The 25,586-nt window shown below is 37.9% G+C and overlaps 2 protein-coding genes across 2 annotated transcripts in view; both read left to right on the top strand.

Annotated features, from left to right (window-relative positions):
- The window catches only part of LOC111865909 (secretin receptor), a gene marked incomplete at its 5' end in the record, with an annotated part of 82,122 nt that extends 64,893 nt beyond the window's left edge, over nucleotides 1–17,229 (top strand). Inside the window, 7 exons of the mRNA XM_023854349.2 lie at nucleotides 2,231–2,390; nucleotides 3,858–4,017; nucleotides 7,969–8,099; nucleotides 8,722–8,807; nucleotides 10,511–10,655; nucleotides 12,941–13,213; nucleotides 15,185–17,229. Of these exons, the coding sequence (XP_023710117.1) occupies nucleotides 2,231–2,390; nucleotides 3,858–4,017; nucleotides 7,969–8,099; nucleotides 8,722–8,807; nucleotides 10,511–10,655; nucleotides 12,941–13,213; nucleotides 15,185–15,289 (1,060 nt within the window). The remainder of the gene's footprint in view (nucleotides 1–2,230; nucleotides 2,391–3,857; nucleotides 4,018–7,968; nucleotides 8,100–8,721; nucleotides 8,808–10,510; nucleotides 10,656–12,940; nucleotides 13,214–15,184) is intronic.
- A 7,006-nt stretch (nucleotides 17,230–24,235) lies between these two features.
- Nucleotides 24,236–25,586, top strand: part of LOC111865915 (drebrin-like protein) — a 30,820-nt gene continuing 29,469 nt past the window's right edge. Inside the window, exons 1-2 of the mRNA XM_023854361.2 lie at nucleotides 24,236–24,720; nucleotides 24,827–24,882. Of these exons, the coding sequence (XP_023710129.1) occupies nucleotides 24,638–24,720; nucleotides 24,827–24,882 (139 nt within the window). The 5' untranslated portion in view covers nucleotides 24,236–24,637. The remainder of the gene's footprint in view (nucleotides 24,721–24,826; nucleotides 24,883–25,586) is intronic.

Below are 25,586 nucleotides of genomic sequence, written 5' to 3'. Positions count from 1 at the left end.
GAAATTACTTTATTACCTGAGGTAAACACACTTACATTCCTTCAATGTAATCGCCCCCATATGTACCACCTTCTGCCAAATTTGTGGAAGGCGTTGTACACCATCAGTGCGTCCACTTCTGTTGATGTCCAGCAGTGACTGCCCTACAGCATGAATAATCTCCTATATTTTGTTGTAACGTAACCCTCGCAGTGGTTCTTTCATTTTGGCAAAGAGATCATAATCACACGGACTCATATTGGGTGAGTATGGAGGATGTTGCAGTATCTCCCATCGCCAGCGGTGAAGGAGATCCTTGACAGCATCAGCAGTATGAGCCCTTGCATTGTCATGAAGGATGATTGGGTTCGTTGCCAACAAGTGTCGTCGCTTTCTCCCGAGTGCTGGACAAAGATGATTACACAGGAAATTGCAGTAGTAGGTGGCGTTTATTATCTGTCACTGAGGTACAGTGTGGTGCAGTATCACTCTATCAATGTCATATGCCACAATGAATATTGCCTTCACATTACTCTGTGTAGGGCGCACTTTCTTTGGACGAGGAGAGCCAGGATGCTTCCATTCATTTGATTGTTGCTTCAAGTGTGGTTCTTATGAGCAAGCCTAAGTTTCGTCCAGAGTGACGACCCTTCCTTCTGGTACTGGTCCAACAAGCCCTGTGCAATTGCATAACATTGCCATTGTTGCACCTCGGACATTGTATGGGGTACCCAACGTGCTGCAATTTTGCGGTATCCAAGAATATTGCGCAGAATGTGTAGCACGGTTTTGTGACATACGCCTACCTCAGCAACTAACTCCCACGCAGCCCATCGACAATCAACATCCAGCAAAGAAGCAAGAAGCTGAATTGTGTGGTTGTCAACATGGGGTCATCCTGAATGGCATCCCTCCCTTCACGGAACAATTTCACCTATCGTGCCACTGTGTGATATGGCAAAGCAGCATCACCACATGCTTTTCACAATCCCTGATAACAGTTTTGTGTACTACGACCTCGTGCAACTTCAATTTTTATTCAGGAGCGTTGTTCTTATTTTGTAAACATGTTCTTTGGGCGCTTGAACTGGGCTCCTGCACTTCAAGACGATGCACAGTGCAACTCAATGAAACACAACCAGAGCCACTCACTGCACTACTTCAACTGAACTTTTGCTATCAGCTACAGATGGCGCTAGTGCCACCTGACGCACATCTTTCATGTCCCAGCAGTGTTGCCACTACTTTTTATCCAACCCTTGTAATTAATTCCATGGAACAGGGAACTTCTTAAGAAAGTACAGGCCTACTCCTTCAGCTTGTTAATAGCTTCTTCACTTTTCACAGGCCCCAGGATCTCCTTAACCTACTCCCAAGAGACCACAATGAACCAGGACCTGTTCACGTTCTACCGTGTCCACACCATCACACCTTATTTAAAATCCATTTTTTTTTTCTTTTATTTTCTCTGATGTGGAAAGCAAATGGAAAAACTACCACATTATCACTATTCCTGGATAGTCTCTTTCCAAAAACAGAAGATCGCATTAAGTGGAGAAACTGTTTTGGAAGAGGCTGTGGACCTGTCATCTGACAGATTACTGATGAATGAATGAATACAGGTCTCTACCTTCACGTTGTCTTAACTGAAGTTTTGTGCTCATGCCTCATCTCCTACTTAAGTGCAGCATATCTGAATAGTGAACCTCCTTAATTTGATTGCCCTACTACAGATGGAAACATGTACAGAAAACGAGGTAGAACTTCAGTTTTCAATTTTAGTCTGGAGTCCTGTAAGCCTGTTCTGATGAACTGGTGAATAAAGTAGAACAGAATGAAATGTGAATAAAGTAGAACAGAATGAAATGTGTGAGACCTCTCTTGAAATTCAGTTATGTTATTCAGTTACATACTGACTGATTGATTCCATACAATTCAAGGCAGTCACAGCACAGTTTGTAAAACTGTCAACTTTGCAGTGTCTAAGACAAGGAGTTGAAAGTTCACAAGATGGTGTGTTTTGCAATTGAATACTTGGCGAATATCCACAAATTTGTGAACATAAACAGAAATCACGGCAGAACATCAGCTGTTCTAAGTGATGACATTTTCGCCAGTTTCTGGTGGCAAATAAAAGTCAGCAGTACATGACACAGTGCTAGCTAATGATGCTGTTGCTAGATTGTAGTAACACAAATTAATGTCATAGCAAACCATAACGCTATGCTATAGCACAAGATCTCTTCTTCAGGAAGCTGCAATGTCCCCGCAACATGCTGCACCTCCATCTGTTTGTCTCCTTTATAATGCGAGCCTTCATGGCGCTCCTCAAGGACATCCTATTCGTTGGCGGTGTTGGTTTGCGTATGGACGTCATAGAAAAAAATGGCTCATCCTACTTCTATGACCAGGTGAGTGGGTAACCCATGAGCTTAAGCAGATCTCCCAGGTCAGATACAATCTTTGAAGTATTTGTTGATATTTAATATAAAATGTGTCAGATCTACATTAGGCATATTTTATCTCTTCAATTACAATAAGAAAATAGTAACATTTTTGCTGAATGTGACTTATATGACCTCTCATTTATTTAGCTTATAAACATAAAATATGGTGACCATTATCATTATATTTCATGATTGGTTCTAAAGCTTCCTGATCATAAGATTAATCAGAATTTGCAATATACAACTTTTATAAAAACATTGAAAGGACGTTACAGAATTAATCTCATCACACTGGCAATACAGAACAACAAACCCTTTGTGCAGTGGTTTTCCAGGCACACAGTTAACAAGATGCACACTTGAGGTCAGTTTTCATGCCTTCTGTTCTCAGGCACATGTGGCACACTCTGACACACGCTAGAAGTGTGTTATGAACAGGTTTATAACCATCCTATGTATAAAATTTTATATAATATTATCACGTGTATGAGTGACTATAGAAGGGGTTTGGATTGGTAATTGGATTTATTGAACACTTTCAGATCGTAACTGCAAATAACTGTTGCGCCCTCACTAATTCACACACTCTGCAGTTAACTACAGCATGTACTAGTTCTTCTCAGTCTGCTATATCTTCACTTGTGGACACACCCCTGCTCCCAGGCTTGCGTCCTCGCAGGTTGTATAACAATAGACATTCCAGACTTTGTCCATGTTTCCCTTTGATGAACAGTTAACAAAATATAATATTCACTTGCTTTCATTTTTAAGCACCCTGTGGCTAATATTACACTTACAACTAAATCCATGGAATCAAGTCCTACTCACCCAGCTACTCAAGGATTTCTCAATATTTTATGGTACCTGAAGGTTCATTACTGTGTTCACTAGAGTCAGACTAATTCAGTCCATTTGACCCCGTCACATTTCTCTAAGATCTATTTTTATGTTATCCCCTCACTTGCATCAAGGATTCTCTAGCATTGTCTTTACTTCTGACTTTCCCACCAAACATGTGTTTCCATTGCACATACTTTCAACACCATACAGCTAATAGTAAACACAGAATTGTGTATGTTTTATGGATAATGAGCTTAGAATCTGTTTATACATATTTTGAACACCTGGTGACAGATGACAGACGATTTCTTGAAAGCACGCATGTCTGTAGTTCACCAGTTTGCTGTCCTCTTTGCTTTTGAGAATCATAAAGCATGGAAAATGCCAAAATTATTTAGCTTGTACCAACTGGTTCAAACCGCATTTCATTTTCAGAAGAAAACTTGTTAAGTTAGCAAATTTTGTTTCAGTATATAAAGCATGACAAAACAGAATCTTAAACACCCACTTTTTATAAATGCAGTCATGTTTCAGAGTTCATTTCCTAAAAGAGATGATATTTTGGAAGTGGAATGTTGTGACATGTTGCAGAACAACTGGGTGTGCAAGAGTGTGACCAGTATCTGGCAATATTGCATCATGGCCAACTACTCGTGGATCCTGATGGAGGGTCTCTACCTCCACAACCTCATCTTCCTGGCACTCTTCTCTGATACCAGCTCCATTACTCTCTATGTGGTACTTGGCTGGGGTAAGTAGCAATTAGATTTCCAACTTGGGAGCTGGATTGCATACTGACAACTTTCTAAAACTACATTTTATTGGAGGTTGTGAAATTTGAGATTGTTGTGGTGGTGACTGAAGAGTGGTTTCTTCTGAAATGTGACGCTATGTAGCCTAATACTGCCTCCATCTTCAGGGTAGAGAATAAGTTGAATGAGCAAACATGCAGGCAGCAAGCAGCAGAGGCTGTTGAAACGTCTGTAAATGTCTACCAGCCTAAATGACAGGGGAAGTAAGAAGAGGCTGAAAATATCTGTGTAATGAGGAGTTTTGTAATTATTACTTTATTATTGAAAGTGTAATATTAGGAGGATCAACTCATGAACATAAAATGGACAGGACGTGTAGCACACAAGTGAGTTGTAAGAAATGCACATAATATTTTAGTCAGAAAACATAAAAGTAGGAGACCCCCTAGAGAACCTTGGTATAAGCCTTAGAATAATAATGAAGTGGATCTTAAAGAAGTATGGTGTGTCAGTGTGTTTCGGATACATTGTATTTAGGTCTGAGACCAGTGATGGGTTCTTGTTAGCATTGTAATGATCCTCAGAATTCATATAAGACAAGGATTTTCTGGGTAATCTGAGCTACTGGGAACACCTTAAGAAGGAAGGTTTATCTGTGTGTTTCTTCTACCATTATTCACAAAATTTAATATGAATTTTATGTCAATGGAGGCCTCCCCAACTCCAGCTTCATGGTTTTTAATTTTATACCATCAGTAATAGCAGAGTAGTTGGCATACAGATCTTCAGGGAGAGAGAGACATTAGCATCACTCAGTGTACAGTCCTGAAATATAAACTTGCTAGAAAGTAGTTCATCGCAGTAAAAGAGATGGTCAGTATATGGAGTTGGATCTCGCTTTCATTTCAGTACTGTACGATCTTCATGTTGAATGCAACATAAGACAAGAAAACTTTGTGTCGATTAGGGCTGTCAGAAGTGAGTATAGTGATGAAACTGCAGGCTAACACTCAGGATTCTCATCACTGAATAAGTTAAGATTTTCCTTTTTACACTGTGTCCAAACTGAAGCCCATCAAGCCTCATATCCAGTGTGTAACAAAGATGATTTTCCTGGAGTTAAAGCTGCTGGAGCATGAAGCAGACCGCTCAACTTATCTAATTTCAGCTTTAAAAATACCTGAAGCTAGACCCCTTTACCCACATTTATAGGTAGCTAGCCCTAGCTACAATAGCTATGGTACCTATTTAAAAGCATATGTTTCTGTGGTCTGACAAAGACGGCTCCTCAGATATGTGTCAATTAAGTACTTGGTTTCCTATTTTATTGGTCCTTAGTGTCAAATAAATAACCTCTTTCCTACCGAGAATAATAAAGTTATGCTCGTTACCCTATTTAAGAATATTCAGGTTCAAATTCGCAAGATATTCCACAAGGCTTTGTACTCTGGGAAGGGTCCAGAGCTCCCATGTAATGTGTGGTGTGCATTTGCTTCAAATCCAATGAAGAGTTACTTTGTCTTGCTGCAGCAGTATTCGGTGATGTCCCTCAGTTCCTTAGTTGGCAGTGGTTTGTCTTATTGATATGAATAGTGTGATGACATGACGATGAGTTCCTCACACTTCACTACTCGTATGTGAGTCATCCTTACCCCTGTCATGTCCCCGGAATAATGAAAGCAGGGCATTAATATGGTTCGTGATATAAACACATCTCCTTACATTACCATCGAGTGCAACAGAAAAAATAGCTCTCCTTGAGCTGGTTAAATGTCTTTATTTATGCCCATAGAACGAAGGGTTTTGTACAAGCGCTACATCTACCATTCTCACAGCAAGGTGCCAATACGAAACCGCCTGTAGCTAATTTACTGTGGTGCAAGTTAATTTGATCGCATTTCTTGTTTTATTTGCCTTGTCCCCCCCCCAATCCCTTTCTGCCTACAATTTCGCTTTACTTGAAGGAAGGCCTTTGGGATCACCGGATCATATTTGACAGTTGGAGGCATGCCCCCATCCTCTCTATTGCCCTCTACCATTCAGTGATCTTAGTTCGGAAAGAGTAACCATCCTAGTCCCCCCCCCTCGACGACACATTCTTAGGTTGCCGGGATCATTACATCCTCTTCTTCAAGTTTGGGCGTTGCTTCAGTTTCGCTTAGGACCTTAACGGTCTTCTAAGTGAGTCCTGTGAAAATTACATAGCTGGTTTGCTTAATGGCTTTGAAGGAATCCTGGTCTATAGGAAGGACAAGCCTCTAACCTTTCCGCTCGGACAGCCTATCTGGCAACTTGCAGTGCCCAGCATGAAGCCCTGAGATTGAGGTGCTTAATCCATTTCAGCAGATCATCAGAATTTCAGAAACCTTGCTCTTTGTCGTGAGACCCAACTTGACATGCTTTGGGAGGTTTCTGGCATCCGCAGCCTTCAGCCTGGTCCCTGATCCTAAGCTGTGATTGTCAGTGGCCCTAATGAGCCATTGACCAGACTGTTGGTCAGTGCACACGTATATGAGTGCACCTCCTTCCAGCCTGAGGGACCTCAGGTCTTGTAGATCACCTTAGTTCTTCAAGGATCCTGTATCAACTTATCTTCGGAATAGTCTTCCTTGAAGAAATTGTCACGTGTAGGATGCGTGACGAATAATATTTAATAGGTTCTAGATTTAATGATTGTGTTTATTGGCACTTCTTTACAATTACAGTTGATTATAACAGCTCACTCATTGAAGTTCTGCTTAACGATGTCTATCTGACGAATCTCTCTGAGGAATTTCGGGACTGCTCTCTAGTATGTCGAATTCTGCATCTCTACTCCTGAATCAGAGTCTGAGTCTTATCTTATGACCGACGGTCAGCCAGCCAGTCTGTCTTGGAATAAAGCATCCATCTGAGGCTCACGACCAGATTTTTATTACTGTCATACATTTGTGGATTTGTTGATGTAGAGCACTCTCTCTGACAAGAGGACGGGTCTGTCGTTTACAATTGCTGCTTGCTCTCGCCAGTGCAGTCATTTTTGGGTCCGAGTCCCTTTGGACTCGTGACCATACTTGTATTTTACTGTCTCAGGTTCGAGACTTCCTTCTTCATTGCCTCCTACGATTTGCAGGGTTATTCCAAAATCAAAGTCACACTGCAACTGACGGTCAGTCACTCATACAGTCTTGGTGTCGAGCCCCATCTGGTCCTTATGACTAGATATTTATTACTGTTTGAAAGTTTTGTTCTTATTGTTGTGGGGCACCCTGTCTGACAAGAGGTCGGGTCTCTCCGGAATGCAACGGAATGCAATCCGGTGTTCCGGGGAGTTCGTTAATGATACTGGCTAATTTCCATCCCAGTGCCATGCAGCCTTCTTGGCGCAACTAGGATGCTAGGGTTGCCCAGGACACCTGCTGTCCTAACTGAGGTTCTTTTTTGTTTTCGTCAACACTCCTAGGGAAATTCCAGGACATTACCTGAATTAAACCATGGTCATTTATTCCAAATACTTTCCAATTCATTAGTCACCAGTCCTCATACCATTGAATGCTATTCAGTCTAATATACTAACAGTGTCATAACACAAACCACAAAAAACTTTTATCTCTCTTCATTGGCTCTTCAAATTTAACTTTTCTTTCATGATTCAGTTAAGTGTTGTTTGCATATAGTAAATGTGAAAATGACAGAGACTTTTAAAAATTAATGTTGCATACTTCTGCTATTCCTGACTGCAGGTTACTCCTAGTGATACCTTTAATACAATTAACCTTGTGTTTTTCTTTCCATTTTCATCAACAACTTTATTAATGTTATGGAATATTCAAGACACGAAAATTTAATTTAATCTGGAAAACTTGTTGTTTTGAGTCCTTGTTCACAGGCATTTAAGTTTAGAAACATATTTAAGTGACTTATTACATTATGCCCACTTATACACCATAATATGTGTGAGCGTGTTTCAGGGTTGCCGACTCTGTTTGTGTTGCCATGGGTGGCAGGTCGTGCTCTGTTAGAGGACACATTATGCTGGACCACCAACTCCAATGAACTGCTCTTCCTGCTGATCCGTGGCCCCACAACTTTCTCCATACTTGTGAGTACAAGAAGCAAGTGGTTCTTCCTTATTTATCTCATTACTGCACGAAAACTGACCAACCAACCAACCAACTGACTGACTGACCGAGTTAGAAGTGATATAGGCGACAGCCAGTCAAGACGTGATGCCATAAAACGTGGAAGCTGAGGGACCTACAGCATTAGAAGCTGTTATCAGACAATTGATGAAGACACAGCAGACTGAGAGGACATAGTGCATATTGTAAGGAACTGCAGAGTATATGAATGAATGATAATGCTATAGTTAATTGTAAGTACACTCTGTAAACATTCAGTTAATCCAATTCCCAATTCACTCCATCATGTGACAATATAATTCTTGTCATGATAGGCCATGTTATGGCTGAGGTGAATAATTGCTGGCTTATCAACACCACCAAGTCTAGTCCATGTGGTACTCATTGTGGACAACATGACATGGGTCAGCTTTTTCTCCAAGCATTTTGGTTTCCATCTGCCAGTTATTCCACCAGTTCTCTGTACTTTTCCATTATCAGTAGACCATTACAAAAGTCCATTTCAGGCCCCATTACCAAGGGATTCAGTCTCATCCCACCAAGAGTGAAACCAGTTTCAGCACATTTGTAATTGTGTTGCAGCTGAACTTCGTGCTATTTTTGAACATTGTCCGTGTGCTGCTTCTCAAGCTCAGAGCCTCAGTGTGTGATGAAACCAGAACCTACAGGTGAGTGCTCAATGACACAATTCAGTTACATCAATAAACATGCTTCTATTTTTGTACTGATTGCATCAGGTGAGGGCACCAATCTGCCTGTGTGATTGCTTCATTTCCTAGACAGACAATGCAATGTGATGACATGTTTCAGCGGTCTGCATGAAGATTTGTGCAATGATATGTGTCATCCACTGTAATCTACAATACAAGGACAATGCATGGACATCTTAACATGAAGTCACATAGACCATGTTAAGGTCTATAATTTCTGTATGATGCATTTCTTTTTTGGATTAGAGTATTTTAGGGAATAATAGTATATGCTTCTGTGTAGTGCAGCTTATCTGCTTGCATGGAATTTAAATTTGTGGACATTTTATACTCGCTGTTGATTAGTCCTGTCTCTGCAGTGAGTAGTTCATCATGATCATCATCATCGTCCTCGTCGTCATCATCATCATCATTATCATCATGTTTCTTTAGACTGAGTTTATTGTGCCAATGAATATGAAGATTTCTTTCTTCTACTATGTGATGCCATGTAGTTTAATAGAAATTACAAATGTTTTGGAGGAACCAACTGTCTCAATCTTCAGTGTGGAATAGTAAATTGTGCAAGACAATAAGCACACTTTCCTGGTACTATACCCCCATTTTCCATGCAGCTCCTGTATTGAAGGTTGAAGGAGCAAGTTTCTTCAAAACGGTGGTAATTTTATACCATGGTACATGGTGTCATATCCCAGAATATAGTAGCAGTCATCAGTTTTGAATTAAGTGTAATGTGCACTCCAAACAAGGATACACCTTATAATCTTTCAACTTGTGCTAACTTGCGACCTTTAAATATTCATCTACAGTTCTAGTTTAGATGTAAAGTGATGTAATAAGAAGATATCCAACTTCTTTTCATGTTAATTATTGTACAGAAAATGCTATAGCAGACGATGCCAGTCAGTGGTTACCAAATAACGTGGAACCATGTTGCATTAAATGTATACCAACTGGAAAAATATATCAAATAATAGTTAGACTTAAATTTTATATTTTAAATTGTGTCATGTTTTGTGTACTTTCTCTATAAGAAGCGCATTAAATGAATGCATATCTGTTAGGTGATATCCATCTGCATGGTTCATGTCTGAAATTATTGAACAAATTTCTGTGAAGTCTGCTGCTTGTGGTCTGTACTGAAGGTTGTAGATACAGCTAACCTAATTTTCTTTACTACATCCTTACATAACTCCTACTTGATGCAAAACTGAAATAAAGCTTATACACACACACGCACATGCACAAACACCTCCCCTGCCCCCCAAAATTAAATAAATATGTAAACCTAGTACCAAAAATTTACGCACATGACAAAATGTATATTTTATTTTCAGATTTACAGTTTTCATTTCAAGCACATTCCTCTATGATGGGTAATTAATTAGATTCAGAGGGGAACATAGTTTAATACACTGTGTACTAGGAAGACTGTAATATGGTTGACTTTGCAGCAAAGTAAAAATTAATATTGATTAATGCAGATCAAAATCTAATTCACCTAATGATGTGCAGTGTGGACTTTATGTCAAATTTATTGAAAATACGTTTTTTTGCATCAGAGATGAAACATGCAGGCAGATATACAGAGGAAGATCTAAGCTCTTTGGTTGCCATTATGAAATGAAGAATGTTATTTCGCTCAAGTGTGTCCCTTCCAGACGGTGGGCGAAGTCTACGCTAGTACTGGTTCCTCTGTTTGGAGTACATTATACAGTGTTCCTGGGTATGAGCTACAGTATGGGCGTTCATGCAGGTGTTGAGATAGCCTGGCTCTTCTGTGACCAGCTCTTTGCCTCCTTCCAGGTCAGAGAAAGCAATAACCTCACTCAAACATGTCACTAGACTTGCTTCACATAAATTCTTACATATCTGATAACTATTGCATGGACCTCAAGACTGAAGTTGTTGATAAGTATATCTGTAGATATATCACGAACTTTTCAGACATCAAGGAAAAACTATCTATGGTACAGGATGATTAACTCAGAGGAAGCCCAAGGTTAAGAAATATTAATCACATAATAATTTAGTAATAAAAATGAAACTTGGAAAATACATGCCTTGGTAGGTGTGAAGATAACTGGTGTGCAGAAGGTGTTGAAATAGGGTTTTCCCTGCATGGAGGTGCAGACCAACATCACCAGCATTTCATGTTCATACACATTATTCTGCCACACAGCATATGGATCACAGTGGTCTGAACTGTGCAGGAAGCCCCCAAGTCAGAGTTTTGAAGTGTACAGTGTAGACAAGTTTCGTTTTCATCAGTTAGTTTTTCATGGTTTATAAGTGTCAATTCTGGACCTCCTCTGAGTGAATCACTTTGTGTTACTATGTGTGTGCCTCCCAAAATAATTTTATGAGCAGTCAGTAAACTTTACTGACACTTGTTATAAGCATAATGCCATTACAGATTACACAAAAGTTTTACATTCTAAGTCTATACTATCCGTCATACCAACATATTGGCTGTGCAAATGCATTAGGAAAGAAACAGCATACATTTAATTTAAGAGTCATGATTTACTTTACAGTAAAGGGGTTCTACAAATATGCAACTTTTTAAATATCATATATATATATATATACAGGGTGTCCCAGGAGGAATGTGCCAAACTTCGGGAGGGTGTTCCTTATGTTAAAGTATGCCGATATAACCCAAAACACCTATGTCCAAAGTTGAACGGTTACGGAGATAATGGCCCGAGAAAAGTGTGGTCTTCTAGCGGGTCCACGGATTATACCTATCAGCTGAGAGGAATTATCTCTGTTTGTCCTTGACTGCCGTGATTCATCCTATCCGTGCTTATGGAGTTGGCTTTATCAGAACGCGCAGTCTGCACGTTACGTCATCGTTTACCATTCATGTGTCATGTACAGTGCTTGGAACTCTTAACGACAACTTTGAGATGGCATGCGAGTTTTTTGTACTTCAATTTTATGGCTTCATGTCACTCACAAGTTAGTTTGATGTTACGTACATTATTAACGTTACAGAATCCACATATTCCTGCCAGTTTTAATATCTATTTTGTAATCAACAAGTGTGTAACCCCGGTCAAAGTTTGACACTTCTCTGGCCATTATCTCCGTAACCGTTCAACTTTGGACATAGGTGTTTTGGGTTATATCGGCATACTTTAACATAAGGAACACCCTCCCGAAGTTTGGCACATTCCTCCTGGGACATCCTGTATATATCTAGAATCAAGGAAACACACTGCAACCACATGAAATCTGTATTTGTTTTCAGTTTGAGAATAATAATAATAATAAATTACTGCAGTTAAACTGTTGAATTTTGTCACATAGGTATCCTTATAAATAGAGAGTAAGAAGTATAACCCTAATGACAGTGCAAGAACTGGTAACTTTCAGGAATGAGTACTCTGTACTATCAGAGCTTCTTTCCTGATCTTGTTTATCTTGTGTACAGGAAAGCACACTTCAACTGTGCTGTTGATGTATGAGTAATTATTTGTTTTTTCACACAGAATCTTATTTATGTAATAAATGTATATACTGTCACAGACGTCTTACAGATCAGATTTGTTCCCTAAACCACAGCTCCGTGTTCTGCATTAAACATAGGGCTGTTGATATTGTGTACTTCCCTGCAGTATTTCATTGAACTACTGCAATGAAACAGCTCTGGAACTTACTGGCTATTGGATGTGGCTTGCAAGAAATTTTGGTTTGTTACAAGACTGGAAGTAATATGTAATGCACATAGAGAAATACCTCATTGATCTTGCATTCTACACCAACATTTATAGGTGTACTAACATGTCAGTGAGTTTTGTTCAGCTGTATAAATATTCCTCAGAATTATATATATGAATGCACACAGTACTGAAATTTCTGATTTATGTGTCTCTCCTTATGAATTTATTTGCAGCCATTATCCCATACGTTTCGTTATAAACACCCCATTTATTCAGACTGGAAAAATATACTCAACCATGGCCTATACGTTATGAACAATACCTTAAAGCAAAATGTAATGATATTAGCATGGTACAAAGACTGCTTATAACATATTATTTATTCAGGCACAAGTATGCATGTTAAAACCATTCTCTTTGAAGGGTTTCTTCGTGGCAGTCCTGTACTGCTTTCTGAATGGTGAGGTTCGAGCAGAGTTGAAGCGCCATTGGCTGCATTCTGGCAGTCTTCAAGGTTTCTTCTGCAGACCGCTGCGCCCTGGACGCTGCTACTCCAACACTGACTGCTCTTCCCTTAGCATGGGTCCTCCTGGTGCTGGTGGCTGTCTCAGCAGGAAGTTGCGTCAGGGTGGAAAACGTCTCTCTACATCCTTTGTGGGTCCTACCACAGAATCTCGCTATAGTAGTGCCCCTAATGTAAGATCCAAAAGACTTTCATATGCTCAGACCACAGTAGATTCTCAACTATTAAAATCTAATAAGCAGTTTTAATTGACGATTATTAATATTGCAACCAAAAATGTGTAGACTGCTATATCATCAATTTAGCTAAATTGTATGCTCGTAACCTGTACCTTATTATGCTGGCTGCTTCGAACAGTAGGCAATTGTGATAACAAATGTAATGATTTAAGACACAGAGAACAACACTGAAACATGAAGTTTTGAAATCTTTTAGGAGTTCTGTGGGAGGTGCATGAAATGAATGTAGTATGGTAGCTCATGTCTGTACATTTGTTAGACTGTCTCTGTGACCATCTTATTCTTTTACAAAACATTTTAACATGTGTTTACAGATGGTGTTATTTTGGGTGTTTGTTCTATGAATTTCCATGTGAAATACATTTTGGTTTGTCTCATCTAATATGTATCATATTTTATATGAATCGCAAATGATGATTTATTTATTTATTTCATCAAAGCAGCTCAATTACAAAAAATAAAATTGTATGTGATGAAATACAGATCTCCTTAAACTCTACAGTGATTATGAAACCTCATTCAGGGTAACCTTTTCAACAAATGTATAAAATGACTTTGCAGATAATAATGAAACCCATAATTTAAAATGTTCACCAGTTTGTAGATCTGTACCAGAAAATAAACTAGGAAACAAGTTCTTAGTTTTGCCTGTGTAGCTGATTTTGAACAAATTCAGTACACTGGGCCTGCATTAAATTTTGTCCAGCTAATTTATTTTGATTTAGCAGGTTACTCTGAGAGTCACTTGTGAACATAAGAGAAATTGTGTGTGTGTCCGTGTCTGTGTCTATGTGTGGTAGGTGTTTGGGTGTGCATGTGTGCACATGAATGCGCATCTCTTCAGTTTCGTTATCCCTTTTGATAAAAGTTGATGTACAACACACAAGTGTTGAAGTGAATAAGTTTCATTCTCAGAGTGTAGTTTCAGTGTTTCCTTTAAGAGTGATAACTAATGAACCATTGCCACCAAAGATGTGATATTTCATGTAGAGATTCACCACAAATGTACCAACAGACTTTTACCTAAAAATGTATGTCTGTTATAATTACAAATATGGCAAATAAGTTGCTTCACTTTTAATCTTTCAGTCTATGTCTTACATTTTTAGGTGATGGAAAGTATGTAGAGGCATGAATCCCCAATAATTATTGTCATAATCATCATCATCATCCATTCCTCATTAATTTTTGTAATGTTCACCAGCTGTTTTGTTTCGCACTCTCATGTTCACTTAGTAGCGTTATTATAGTTCAACATGTTTAAGTTAATACTGAGACCATCATCAGCTGTTTCCTTAGTATTTTCCAGAGCTGGCGCAATGTTAGCATTTATATTTTGGCATCTTGTATTCAAGTAAAAATTATTACAAATTACGGTTGAGTGTAAATCCAAGTTTCTATTACTTAATGGGTGAAATTAGCATACTTCCTCATTACTACATCCATGGTATTACATTTTTTTAAATTCACTTAGTGGAGGGTGGAGTCCAACTGGGTCCACTCGGCATGGCGGCCACTGATTGGCCTATTTTAACCTGCCCAGGGTGATTATGATGATGGAGAATTTAGTGGAATGAAGATTGGCAAGGGAAACCGAAGTACTCGGATAAAACCCGCCCCAGCGCCACTTTGTCCACCACAAATCCCACTTGACCAGACCCGAGATGGAACCTGGGCCACCGCGGTGGGAAGCCAGCGACTGACCGCTTGAGCTATGGCACGGCCTACATCCATGGTATGGGGGTGTTGCTGTTTTTCTTCCTTTGTTTACTAGGTGTAGTGTTCATTGGTTGATGGCTAGAGACTGTATCCTAAAATTGTATACTTAGTGATTTATAATTGCTGCTGGATGCTGATTGTGGATGGAAACAGTTTAAGTAAACATGGAAGCATAACTTTTTGCAGGCCTCTGAAGCGACTGCTGCACTGGGACTTGACAGCAGATGGTGCCGCTCAGAGTACAGCATGCCAGGGTCCCACATTGAGATGAGACACATCAATGTGCATTAAGACACTGGACTTGCTCAGCTTTGGAAATGGCATGCCTCATTCTTCTTCAGTGACTATAAACAGCCATGGAAAAGTTTCCTTATTTGTTAATTTGTTAACTATAGGACATATTGCATGCATGAGATTTGAGGTTCCAGTGACTGTGTATATAAAGAGCACTCTCTTCTGGGATGTGACATCATGCAGTCTGGCAGAAGGTCATTGATGAATGGAGGGACTGTACTGCCTCCACATCCAGGGCTGAAGGATAAGCCAAGAAAGTGTGAAGCAGCAAGCTACAAGTAACTGGGACTGAAATTTCTGCTGGGCTGTCAGTAGCATTCCTGATATTTTCCATTGCATTCTTCAGTGTCTCCAAGCAACTGATTGGATTAGTACTTCAAATTAAAATGTGCTGTGTTGCTTTCTATTCCATTCTTGTTTCCTGTTTCATAATTCTTACTGTACACAGAATAATTCCAATTGGTACAGCCATCAATACATCCCATAAAAGTTGTCTTAAAATTAATGTCTTAACTAATTGTTTTAAGTGTTCTTTGCTTAAAGTAAACTCATAATGTAGAGAACATGTTTGTCCATCTATCTACTTGCACCTTCATCCACATATTTCATCTGCAGAAGTATCCTACAGATTTCAGTAATCTATGAGTTGAATTTACGAAATTACTCAAAGAAAGGTGATAAAAATCATGATATATATATTTTATAATATTTTAATGTTTGTTCCATGTGTCAGTATATAATGAGACTCAAAGAAAATCATGTCTGAGTCACAGTGTGGTCAGTTGTGCAATGCCAGCTTCATATCAGCAGCAACCAACCATCAAGGCCTTCTCACACCTGTTAGAACATTGTAGGCGTCTATGAGTCAAATATTTTAGAATGAATTAAGAAGATTCTTGATCTCGATTTGAATCCTAATTTTTCATCCTCAGACTTCTATAATTTCCTTGTCACTGCTTTTGTTTTAAGCATGGGATTATATCAAAAGGGACTGCGACTGTATTTACCTGAATGAAAGACAATTTGTTTCTCATTTTTAGACTTGCAAATTTACAAGTCATCATTAATAATTTGAACTATGTATAAAATGTTTTAACGCTTTTTAAGCATTTAGCATGTTCATAGCACTGATTGCACCTAGGACAACTCTCATATTATGTAAGAGAAGAAAGTGAGAGAGGCAATGTTTCAATGACAGAAGCCAAAAGGTTGCATTAAGTACCTTCAAAGTTACCAAACAAAAGTGATATTTCACTGATTTAAAATGTCATGGGATCCTGTGCTCACGCAAATATCATTCAACAAAAAAGAAAAGGCATTTCATGTCAGGAAAATAAGTATTGGGGTGAAACAGAGTAATGTATGAGGAAGTATCAGGCGCTATCATTGTACTTTATACTTTAAGGCTGTGGTGATTAAACATGCAGCACAAACAATGGTGAAGTAGCAGAAAAAGATATACTGCATCTCGCAAGGTAATGTCCAAATGTGAAAACAGCAAGATTATAAAGAGATATTAAGTTGTTTAATATTCAGATTATTTTATTTTCTTCCAACTGCATGTTTTGATCTATGAAGATCATTATCAGGTGGTTTCTACGACTGCATACGTCGTTACTGAATTATCAGAATGGGCATTTTTTTTTTACCTTTAGAGAGAGTTCTTTTTAAATTTGTTGTCCTATTCATGGCAAGAGGTACGTTGCTTGCTGTGAGGTGCATATCACCTTTGCCAATGAATCAGAATGCCTGATGGCTGATAACGATTGGAATGAAGGGAAGTAATTAACTTGTGGACCGCTTGGCAGTATTATGTTGACTCCCATAGTAGAGGAACTATGCGCGGGTTTGAATTGGGACATATAAGATGAATATCTTAACAAGATTTTAGTGTATAAAAATTTATTATAATTGACGAATATTTTAAAATATTTTTTAAATAATTTTACAATGGCATAATGGCAAGCAATGCAATAGATTAACGTAAATGGAGCACCTGATGATGGCACTATGTTGCCGAAACATGTTGTGAAATAACAGGTGAAATTGAGTGCATTACAAGACAGACGCGGCATACATATCATGGACATTACTAGCTGGTTTTTCTTTTTTGGATATGCTCTCTCCAGTTTAGTTTATTATCCAGGTGTAACCCTAGGTACTTAGCTGTGCTCTTTTGTGGTATTACGATATTGTTGATTCGCGCTGTTGGACTGTCCCCATGCTTCAATCGAAATATTACATGCGTTGATTTAGCCTCATTTACTTTAACCCTCCATTTGTGCATCCATTGTTGAAGTTGACTGAGGTGTTCTTGTATGTAGGATGCTGCTGTTGAAATTTCTTGGTGACTTGCAAGTATAGCTGTATCATCAGCGAACGTCCCCATTATAGTTTTTTGCGATGTTGGTAGGTCGAATGTGTTTAGTATGTAGAGAATTGGTCCAAGTACACTCCCCTGTGGTACGCCTGAAGTAATTGTATAGTTTCTGGAAGTTTCTTCTCCTACTTTAGTGTAGAATTCTCGTTCTTGTAGGTAGGACTTTAATATTCGAAAATATGATATTGGGAGAAGGTTTTTAATTTTATGCTGCAATCCTTGGTGCCAAACTTTGTCGAATGCTTCACTGATATCAAGAAAAACTGCAGAGCAGTATTCTTTGTTTTCTATGGCTTTGCTTATTTCCCATGTGATCCTATGGCACTGTTGTATGGTAGAGTGAGCTTGGCAGAATCCAAATTGGTGATCTGGGATCCATTCGCTAGGCGGTAGGTCTTTGTTGATTCTTCGTAGTATAATTTGTCCCAGTAGTTTTTTCATGATTGGTAACAAACTTATAGAGCGATAATTTTTTACATCTGTTAGGTCCTTTCCAGGTTTACCTATCATTATTATGTTTGCAATCTTTAAGGGTTTCGGCCGGTATCCTGTTCGGAGTATTGCATTGTAGATATATGTCAGTAGTACTATACCTTTTCTTGGCAATTCTTTCAGCATTTTTGCTGTACTGAGATCTGTGCCTGGAGCTTTCTTCAGACTGAGTGATTTAATTACTTCTAGTATTTCTTTTGTGGTTGTCATTTTGAGGGGGTTCTGTATTTTTGAAGGAGGTGCTGGGTGATATTCTATATGGTGGTCGAGTTCTTCATTGAGCGGGTTGAACACGGTAGATAAATGTTCCACAAATAGGTCAGCTTTCTCCTTGTCGCTTTTGGCCTATGGTTCTGCATTATTTTTACGTATTGGTGGTGCATTGTTCTTGGGTTTCTTGAGGTTCCTGATCGGTTTCCAAACAGAATTGTCATATCTAGTTAGTTTAGTCACATATTCTTCAAAGCTCTGGTATTTTATTTTTTTGAGCTTGTTCTTCATTTTGAGGTTCAGCTGGTTGTATTTGTTTTTATCTGCGGGTGCATGGGTGCATTGCCATATTACTCGAGCTTTTCTTTTTGCAGCCACTAGTCTCTTGATAATTATCGGTACATCATTTAGATATGTTCTTGGCTTGATGGGAGGTTTTGCTTTTTGAGCAGCTTCTTGTAGAAGTTTTATGAAGGCTGTTGTAGCCGTCTCTATTTCTCCTGGTTCCTTTAGTCTTATGTTTAGATTAATGCCTTGATGTAGTATTTCTTGATATTCTTCCCAGTTTTTTTTCTGAAATTATGTAGTTTCGGTATGGGTTTCTTCAGTTCAGTAGTCCTGCCTATAGTTACTATGACGGGAGTGATTAGATATCAGGTCGTAGTTTGATACCACGTCTGTGTGTATTGTGTTGATTCCGTTAGTGACAAGAAAATCTAGCAGGTCTGGTTTTTTGTTGGGATCCGTTGGCCAGTATGCGGGGGTTCCTGATGATATAAATGAGTAGTTTTTTCTTCTATTGTTTTGACTAATTTTCTGTCCTTTGTTGTTGTTAGCCGTGATCCCCATATGGTATTTTTGCTGTCGTAATCGCCGCCAGCAAGAAACTTTGGTCCTAGGGTTTGAAAAAAGTTTTGGAAATGTTTAGCTTTATGTTGTGTTTAGGAGGACAATACACCGCTGTTATCGTTAATTCATATGGTAATGTTGATACCTTTACTGATGTGGCTTGAAGAAAATATTTTTTTATATTTTAGCATTTCATAGTGTTTAAGTGTTTGTTTAATTAGAATTGCAGTACCTCCGTGGGCTGTGCCATCCGGGTGGTTTGTAGAGTACATTTTATAGCTGGGTATGCGAAGATATGTTCTTTCTGTGAAGTGCATTTCAGTTATTAGTAGCACATCTATTTGATTGTGAGCCAGAAATACTTTTATCTCCTCTTGATGTTGTTGCATTCCATTTGCGTTCCATAATGCTACTCTTATGAACTTGGCCACTATTTCATCAGTTTACTAAGGAGTGTTAGCATGTTTAAGATCATGCTATTCTGTGGTATAAGTTGATTGAACATTGACTTGAACTCATTTAAGAACTGTGTTAGCACATTGTTTGTTTCTTGTGGTGTTACATTGTCATTCATTTTATTGCTGACTACATTAGCATAACTGCTGTATTGTTGACGGAAGTTGATTGGTTGAATGCTAGGAGTTTCATATGTTGTTAGGGGTTTTATGACACTGGTCTTGTTTATGTTATACCTATTAACGAATTTTTTATAATGTTCACATCCTTTGTAGTTTGCCATGTGGCTTCCGCCACATAGGGCGTATGTTGCTGGTGTGTCCTTACTCTTTCTGCAACTGGTTGTACTGTGCAATCCGCCACATTTGATGCATATGTAGGATCTGTTACAAAATAACATATATATCAAAAAGAAAAACAAAATTGCTCAAATTGGCATTACTAAGGAGGTTTGACTATAAGTAAACACTAAGATAACTAAGTACATATTGATATTATCATAACATAAACATTTGAAACAGATACTTTGAAAATATGGTGCAGTTAAAATATTTTGGAATGGCAGGAAAAAATGAAAATTTGATTAATGAAGAGATTAAGAGAAGATTAAATTTGGGTGATACTTTCTACCATTCAGCTCAGAACACTTGTCTTCTTGTCTGCCTGTGGTTTTCTATGGGTGTGAAACTTGGTCTCTTGCATTAGGGAAGAACATAAAGTGAGGGTGTCTGAGAACAGAATGCTGAAGAGAACATTTGGACTGAAGAAGGGTGAAGGAGCTTCATAACTTTGTGTACTTTGCTAGGTGTAGTTAGAATTATGAAGTCAGGAAGGATGAAATGGGCAGGGCATGTAGCATACACAGGAGCAAAGTGGGATTTTGGTGGGAAAGTCAGAAGGAAAGAGACTAAGGCGTAGGTGGGTTGATTATATTAAATTGGATCTTAGAGGGATACAATAGGGTGGTATGGACTGGTTTTATCTGGTTCAGGATGGGGAACAGTGGAGGGCTCTTGTGGACATGGTAATGAATCTGGTTCCATAAAATGTTTGGAAATTCTTGGGTAGTTGCACAACTTGCAGCTTCTCAGGAAGGGCTCATCTCCATGACTTTAGTAATCTTACTCATAGTCTTTGTTTAGCACTTACATTTCACATTCATGTAAATTTTGTCATGTAATACTGGTTAGGAATTCAGCTGAAAGTCTCATCATTAACTTCCTTTCATTTCCCCTGTACTCCTTTTCGGTTCTGTGGGTCATCAAATTATGCTTGGAGGCCAGCATTTAATGTCATCTCCCACAAATTACAGACACAAATAGTCAATTGTTGAGTGGGTCATTCAAGTTGTATGCTATGCTTCACATATTTATATCAAAACATTGCTGGTACTCAGAGAATAGACGCAATACTCTGAAACAAATTTTCTGCTTGGTTTTTTTTTTTTGTGGCATACTACACAACTTTTGTTCATGTAACTTGTTAATACTCATCAATTTGTTGCTGTAGCAACCCTAAGTTGCTTAATTTTGGAGCATTCATCTCACCATATAACTTTTCCGCAAGGATTAGGAAAGTCATTGACTATGGTCAGTAGTTAATAAATGAAAAGTTATAGTTTGTGCCGAGTTCTGTAGTGAAAGTTTCTTTACATATACTTGTAACAGATAAGGGCCACTGAAACTTAGTAATCAGGAAGATCAGAAAGAAGAGCTATTAATGTCTTCTATTTAAGAACATCACACAAGGTACAAGTGTCAGGAAGGTGACTCTTGCACTACAGATGTCACAATGTTTATAAAGGTGATTACATATATTACAAGGACAAATCAACATTTGCAGGTACTTCCATCATGCTGTGCTGTCAAACATCTGCTTTTATGAAAACAGCAAACTTCTGTGAAAAGGTGAATATTTTTGTTATGAAATGTTAGGATACAGGAATGAATGTACATAAAAATATTACTTTTTGTGAAGAAATATTTGGATCTCATATTTAATGTATGAAACAAATCTGTATGTATATATGTTTATTCTGGGAGACATGGAATATTTATAAATCAGAAACAGTTTTTTGTAAATAAGCTTATTTGTTATATATTGTAAATTTTGTGGGATGAATAAAGATGTTTGTATGTAAGTAAGTACAGAATATTTAGAAATCATTCTAATAATTTTCTTCTTTTCAAAATTATGGTACATATCAATTTATTTTAATTTTCACTATAGCAGCAACACACTTTACGATATGATGACCTATGTTTCATGAATAGTAGTATTTACATAATGTTGTAAAACAATGTGCCATTAAATCCTTAGTTGAACCTTGATATAAAATAGTCTTACTACACATAGTTTCTGAATTTTCTTTACGCAGGACTGAGTATTATGCATATGCAACCACCCCACAGTACACTTTTTTTCTTTTTAATTGTGTTATATGTATTTATCTATTATATAACAATCATTCACTGGCAGGGATCTTATAATCCTGAAAGACATCATGCCTGGCAAGATTTATGGAAATTGGACTACTGTTACAGCCCTACCCCTACAAAATACATATCTCTTAGTGAGGAGTCCACCTACTTTGTCCATATTTACACAGATCTGTGGATATTCAAAACCTAATGCAACCTGGCCACAAATGGAAAACCATAGTCTCTGAGGGACTGCTGTACATTCATTTTAATTTGTTTAAATTCTATGTTAAATGCTGGTTAAGCATGGCTTTTTAGAAGATCTTTATAAATAAAGAAAAACATTCCTTATATGGAGGTCATGTCTGTCCATCTGTGTGTGACCAACAAGATAACCTAAACCATTAGATAGATTACTTTCAAATTCAGAGTAGAAGACAAGTTGTCGGCTACTCCTGATTTTCATCTGCAATGATCCATAATGGAGCCTAGTTTATGTAAGTTCATACATGGACTTTTCCTTGTATCCTGTAAAGCATCTGACAGAAGTTCCAGTAGGAGGACGTTGGATTGATGTAAATGAAATGTTCACACTTTAAAAGCACTGCTAAGAAAATTTCTCCTGATAGAATGAAGTTATGTTAGTTAAACTCACTTCTAAAATAAGGTTAGAATCTCTGTAGTACAAACTATTAGGGTAGCAAAATTATTTATTGCTGTTCTGTGAACCGCGGATTCAGGTGGCCTAGTGCGCAGGGGCTAGTTCATTTATTCATTCTTTCATCAATGGCTCTACAGCCCTCCGTAGGGCCCATGCCTCTTCTACAGTTTTGTAATATTTATAACTCTTATTTCCATTCTGTCATGTCCTATGGCTTGATATTCTGGGGTAATTCAGCTTCTGCTGAAAAGGTTTTTAGGATGCAAAAAAGAGCTATACGATTAATGGTTGGTTGTGGATATAAACAATCATGTAGAAATAGATTCAAGGAATTAAATATACTCCCTTTAAGAGCTCAATATGTATACTTACTGATGATGTTCGTTGTTAAAAATAGAGACAAGTTTGCTCTAAACAATGACTATCATGATTTATTAACTAGACGGAGAATGGATCTACATATGAACCAGGTGAATCTGGCTGTATATGGTAGGGGCGTGTCCCACATGGCGGTGAAGGTCTTTAATGCACTCCCTTATAATCTTAAAGAAATTGCTTCCATACCTAATCAATTTAAAGTCAAATTGAAGGACTTTTTGAGTAATAATTCCTTCTACACACTTGATGAATTTTTTAATAGATGATTTTATTTTGCTAAAGTAATTATTAATTGTTCACTTATTATTACAATTAACGTAACAATATATATAAAGGGTCTTGGCAGAAATATGATTGCTTACTATATACTAATTGTTATTTTGAAATGTAATTATATTAATTTATGTATTCTTGAATTTATTTCTATAACTTGTTTTCTATGTTTTTATTGTATCTATGTTAAGATTCAAACTTGACTATTTCCACATCTCATGGAACTTGTTTTCTGTATAGATCTATGGAAATGAAATAAATGAATGAATGTAATCTTTTATACACAGACGGTAGGACTCCTTGGACATGTGATCAGCCTGTCGCAGGGATACTACCTACAAACAGGACAACACAAACACCGAATAAACGTACACACAGACATCCATGCCTTGAGTGGGATTCGAACCCACGATCCCAGCATTCAAGTGAGCCGAGACTGTTCATACATTCATACCTTAGACCTCAGACCGCGCTGGTACTGTGGTAGGCACATATAGGCTAGTAAAAGATAAAGTTCCTGTGCTTAACCAGTTAAGCATTACGCCATAAATGCGTATGGGGGAGTGAAGGCATAGGCTAGTACCGTAGGTAAAGAAGGAAGGCTGATATATTTGTTGTAAACCTTATTACCGACAGCTTTCGGCAGTGGTTGGAGCCAATTTGAAGCAATACTGTAATCGCGGCGAATAGATGGCAGCATAAGTAACTTGTGCCGTCACTGAGGCTACGTCTGTCACGTCTTTTCTCTGCCAATATCTCCAAGTTGGATTCGAAAACGTGATCCCTGTGTGGGCACGCGATCAGCTGCATCAGCTGTGATCGGTGTAATGTACAAAATGGGAGAGGGAAGCCGATAGCCCCAGTAGATCAACCGATGCGAAAGTTATTGAGTCGGCAGGGAGACAGGATCTCTTTATATTTTTAGACAGTGTATGCACATCGGTATGCATTATGTGCTTAAGTGTAGTACCCCGACACTTCTTTTGCCTACTTTATTTGAAGAATGATATAGGACATTTCCCTGTTCACACATATGAGATATTTTGCCTCGCAATTTGGCAGCATTGGATGGATTAAATTCTGCGAAACCGGTGTTTAAGATAATTCGTTGTAATACTTTCCATAATAATATAGCTTTGGCAGGGCTAATGGCTTAATACGGTCAGGTACTGGTGATACTGAATAAAGTACCACTCAGAATAATTGTGTAGCATGCTAAAAAGAAAATGGCAATAAATCTTACGAAATACAAAGAAATGCTACAAGCTGCGTGGAAAGATGTAGTCGACGACAAGTCGATGACAAATTGGTAAGACATATATTATTTAAGTATGAAGTACATTTAAGATCTAATGTGAATAACAGTACATGCAACAATTATCTCTGACATTTGATCGATAACACTATTGTTGCAGGGCATTATTTGGATATGAAGGCCAGACCGATGACCTGAAGGTCGTCAGCAAAGGCGGTAAGGGCATTATTTTACACCCGCACCTTCGTATACAAGTACACTTTCAGCGGCACAGAAAACCGTACATTCATTCATGCATTCCTTTTATTTAGCATTCATAATTGCTACAACAGTAACACTGGAACAAGTCACATCATTAAATACATCATTCTTGAAATCCTTTCGCCCAAATGCCTAAAGAATTAGCATTTGTCAACAATAAATAATCGCTCTTGATGTGGTTAACCTATAACTAAAATATAACACACATTATCAAACCAGATAAAATATAACACTATCAAACCAGATAAATAATAAAATTAGATACAGTTGTGTACTGCACATCTTCGAATAGTTGCATTCGGTTTTTATTGTTACAATTTCCATGGTAGCAGCCTGTTAGAATTTAGCTTATTTATATTTAAGCAATAATATCTAAGGACACATTTAATAGATTAAATTATAACACTTGAATTTTGAAATGTTTAATATATCTTTTTTTTTTACATAATTTAAAAATTAAAAAGTAATCATTGTTAAAAGTTGAGCTGCCTTGTCAAATTCATTCATTCATATTTACAACAAAATTTTAAAACTTAATACCCAGAATATTGGGTGAGTCAATATACAAAACCTAGATAATAAAACAGTACTTAGTAGCAGGGAATAGTATATTCTAACTCTCAGTATATTGATAAAACTCATTCATGGAGTAAAAGGAA

Source organism: Cryptotermes secundus, unplaced genomic scaffold (assembly GCF_002891405.2).
Source record: "Cryptotermes secundus unplaced genomic scaffold, Csec_1.0 scaffold1826, whole genome shotgun sequence".
Taxonomy (NCBI): Eukaryota; Metazoa; Arthropoda; class Insecta; order Blattodea; family Kalotermitidae; genus Cryptotermes; species Cryptotermes secundus.
This window is presented reverse-complemented; position numbering and strand designations above follow the sequence as displayed.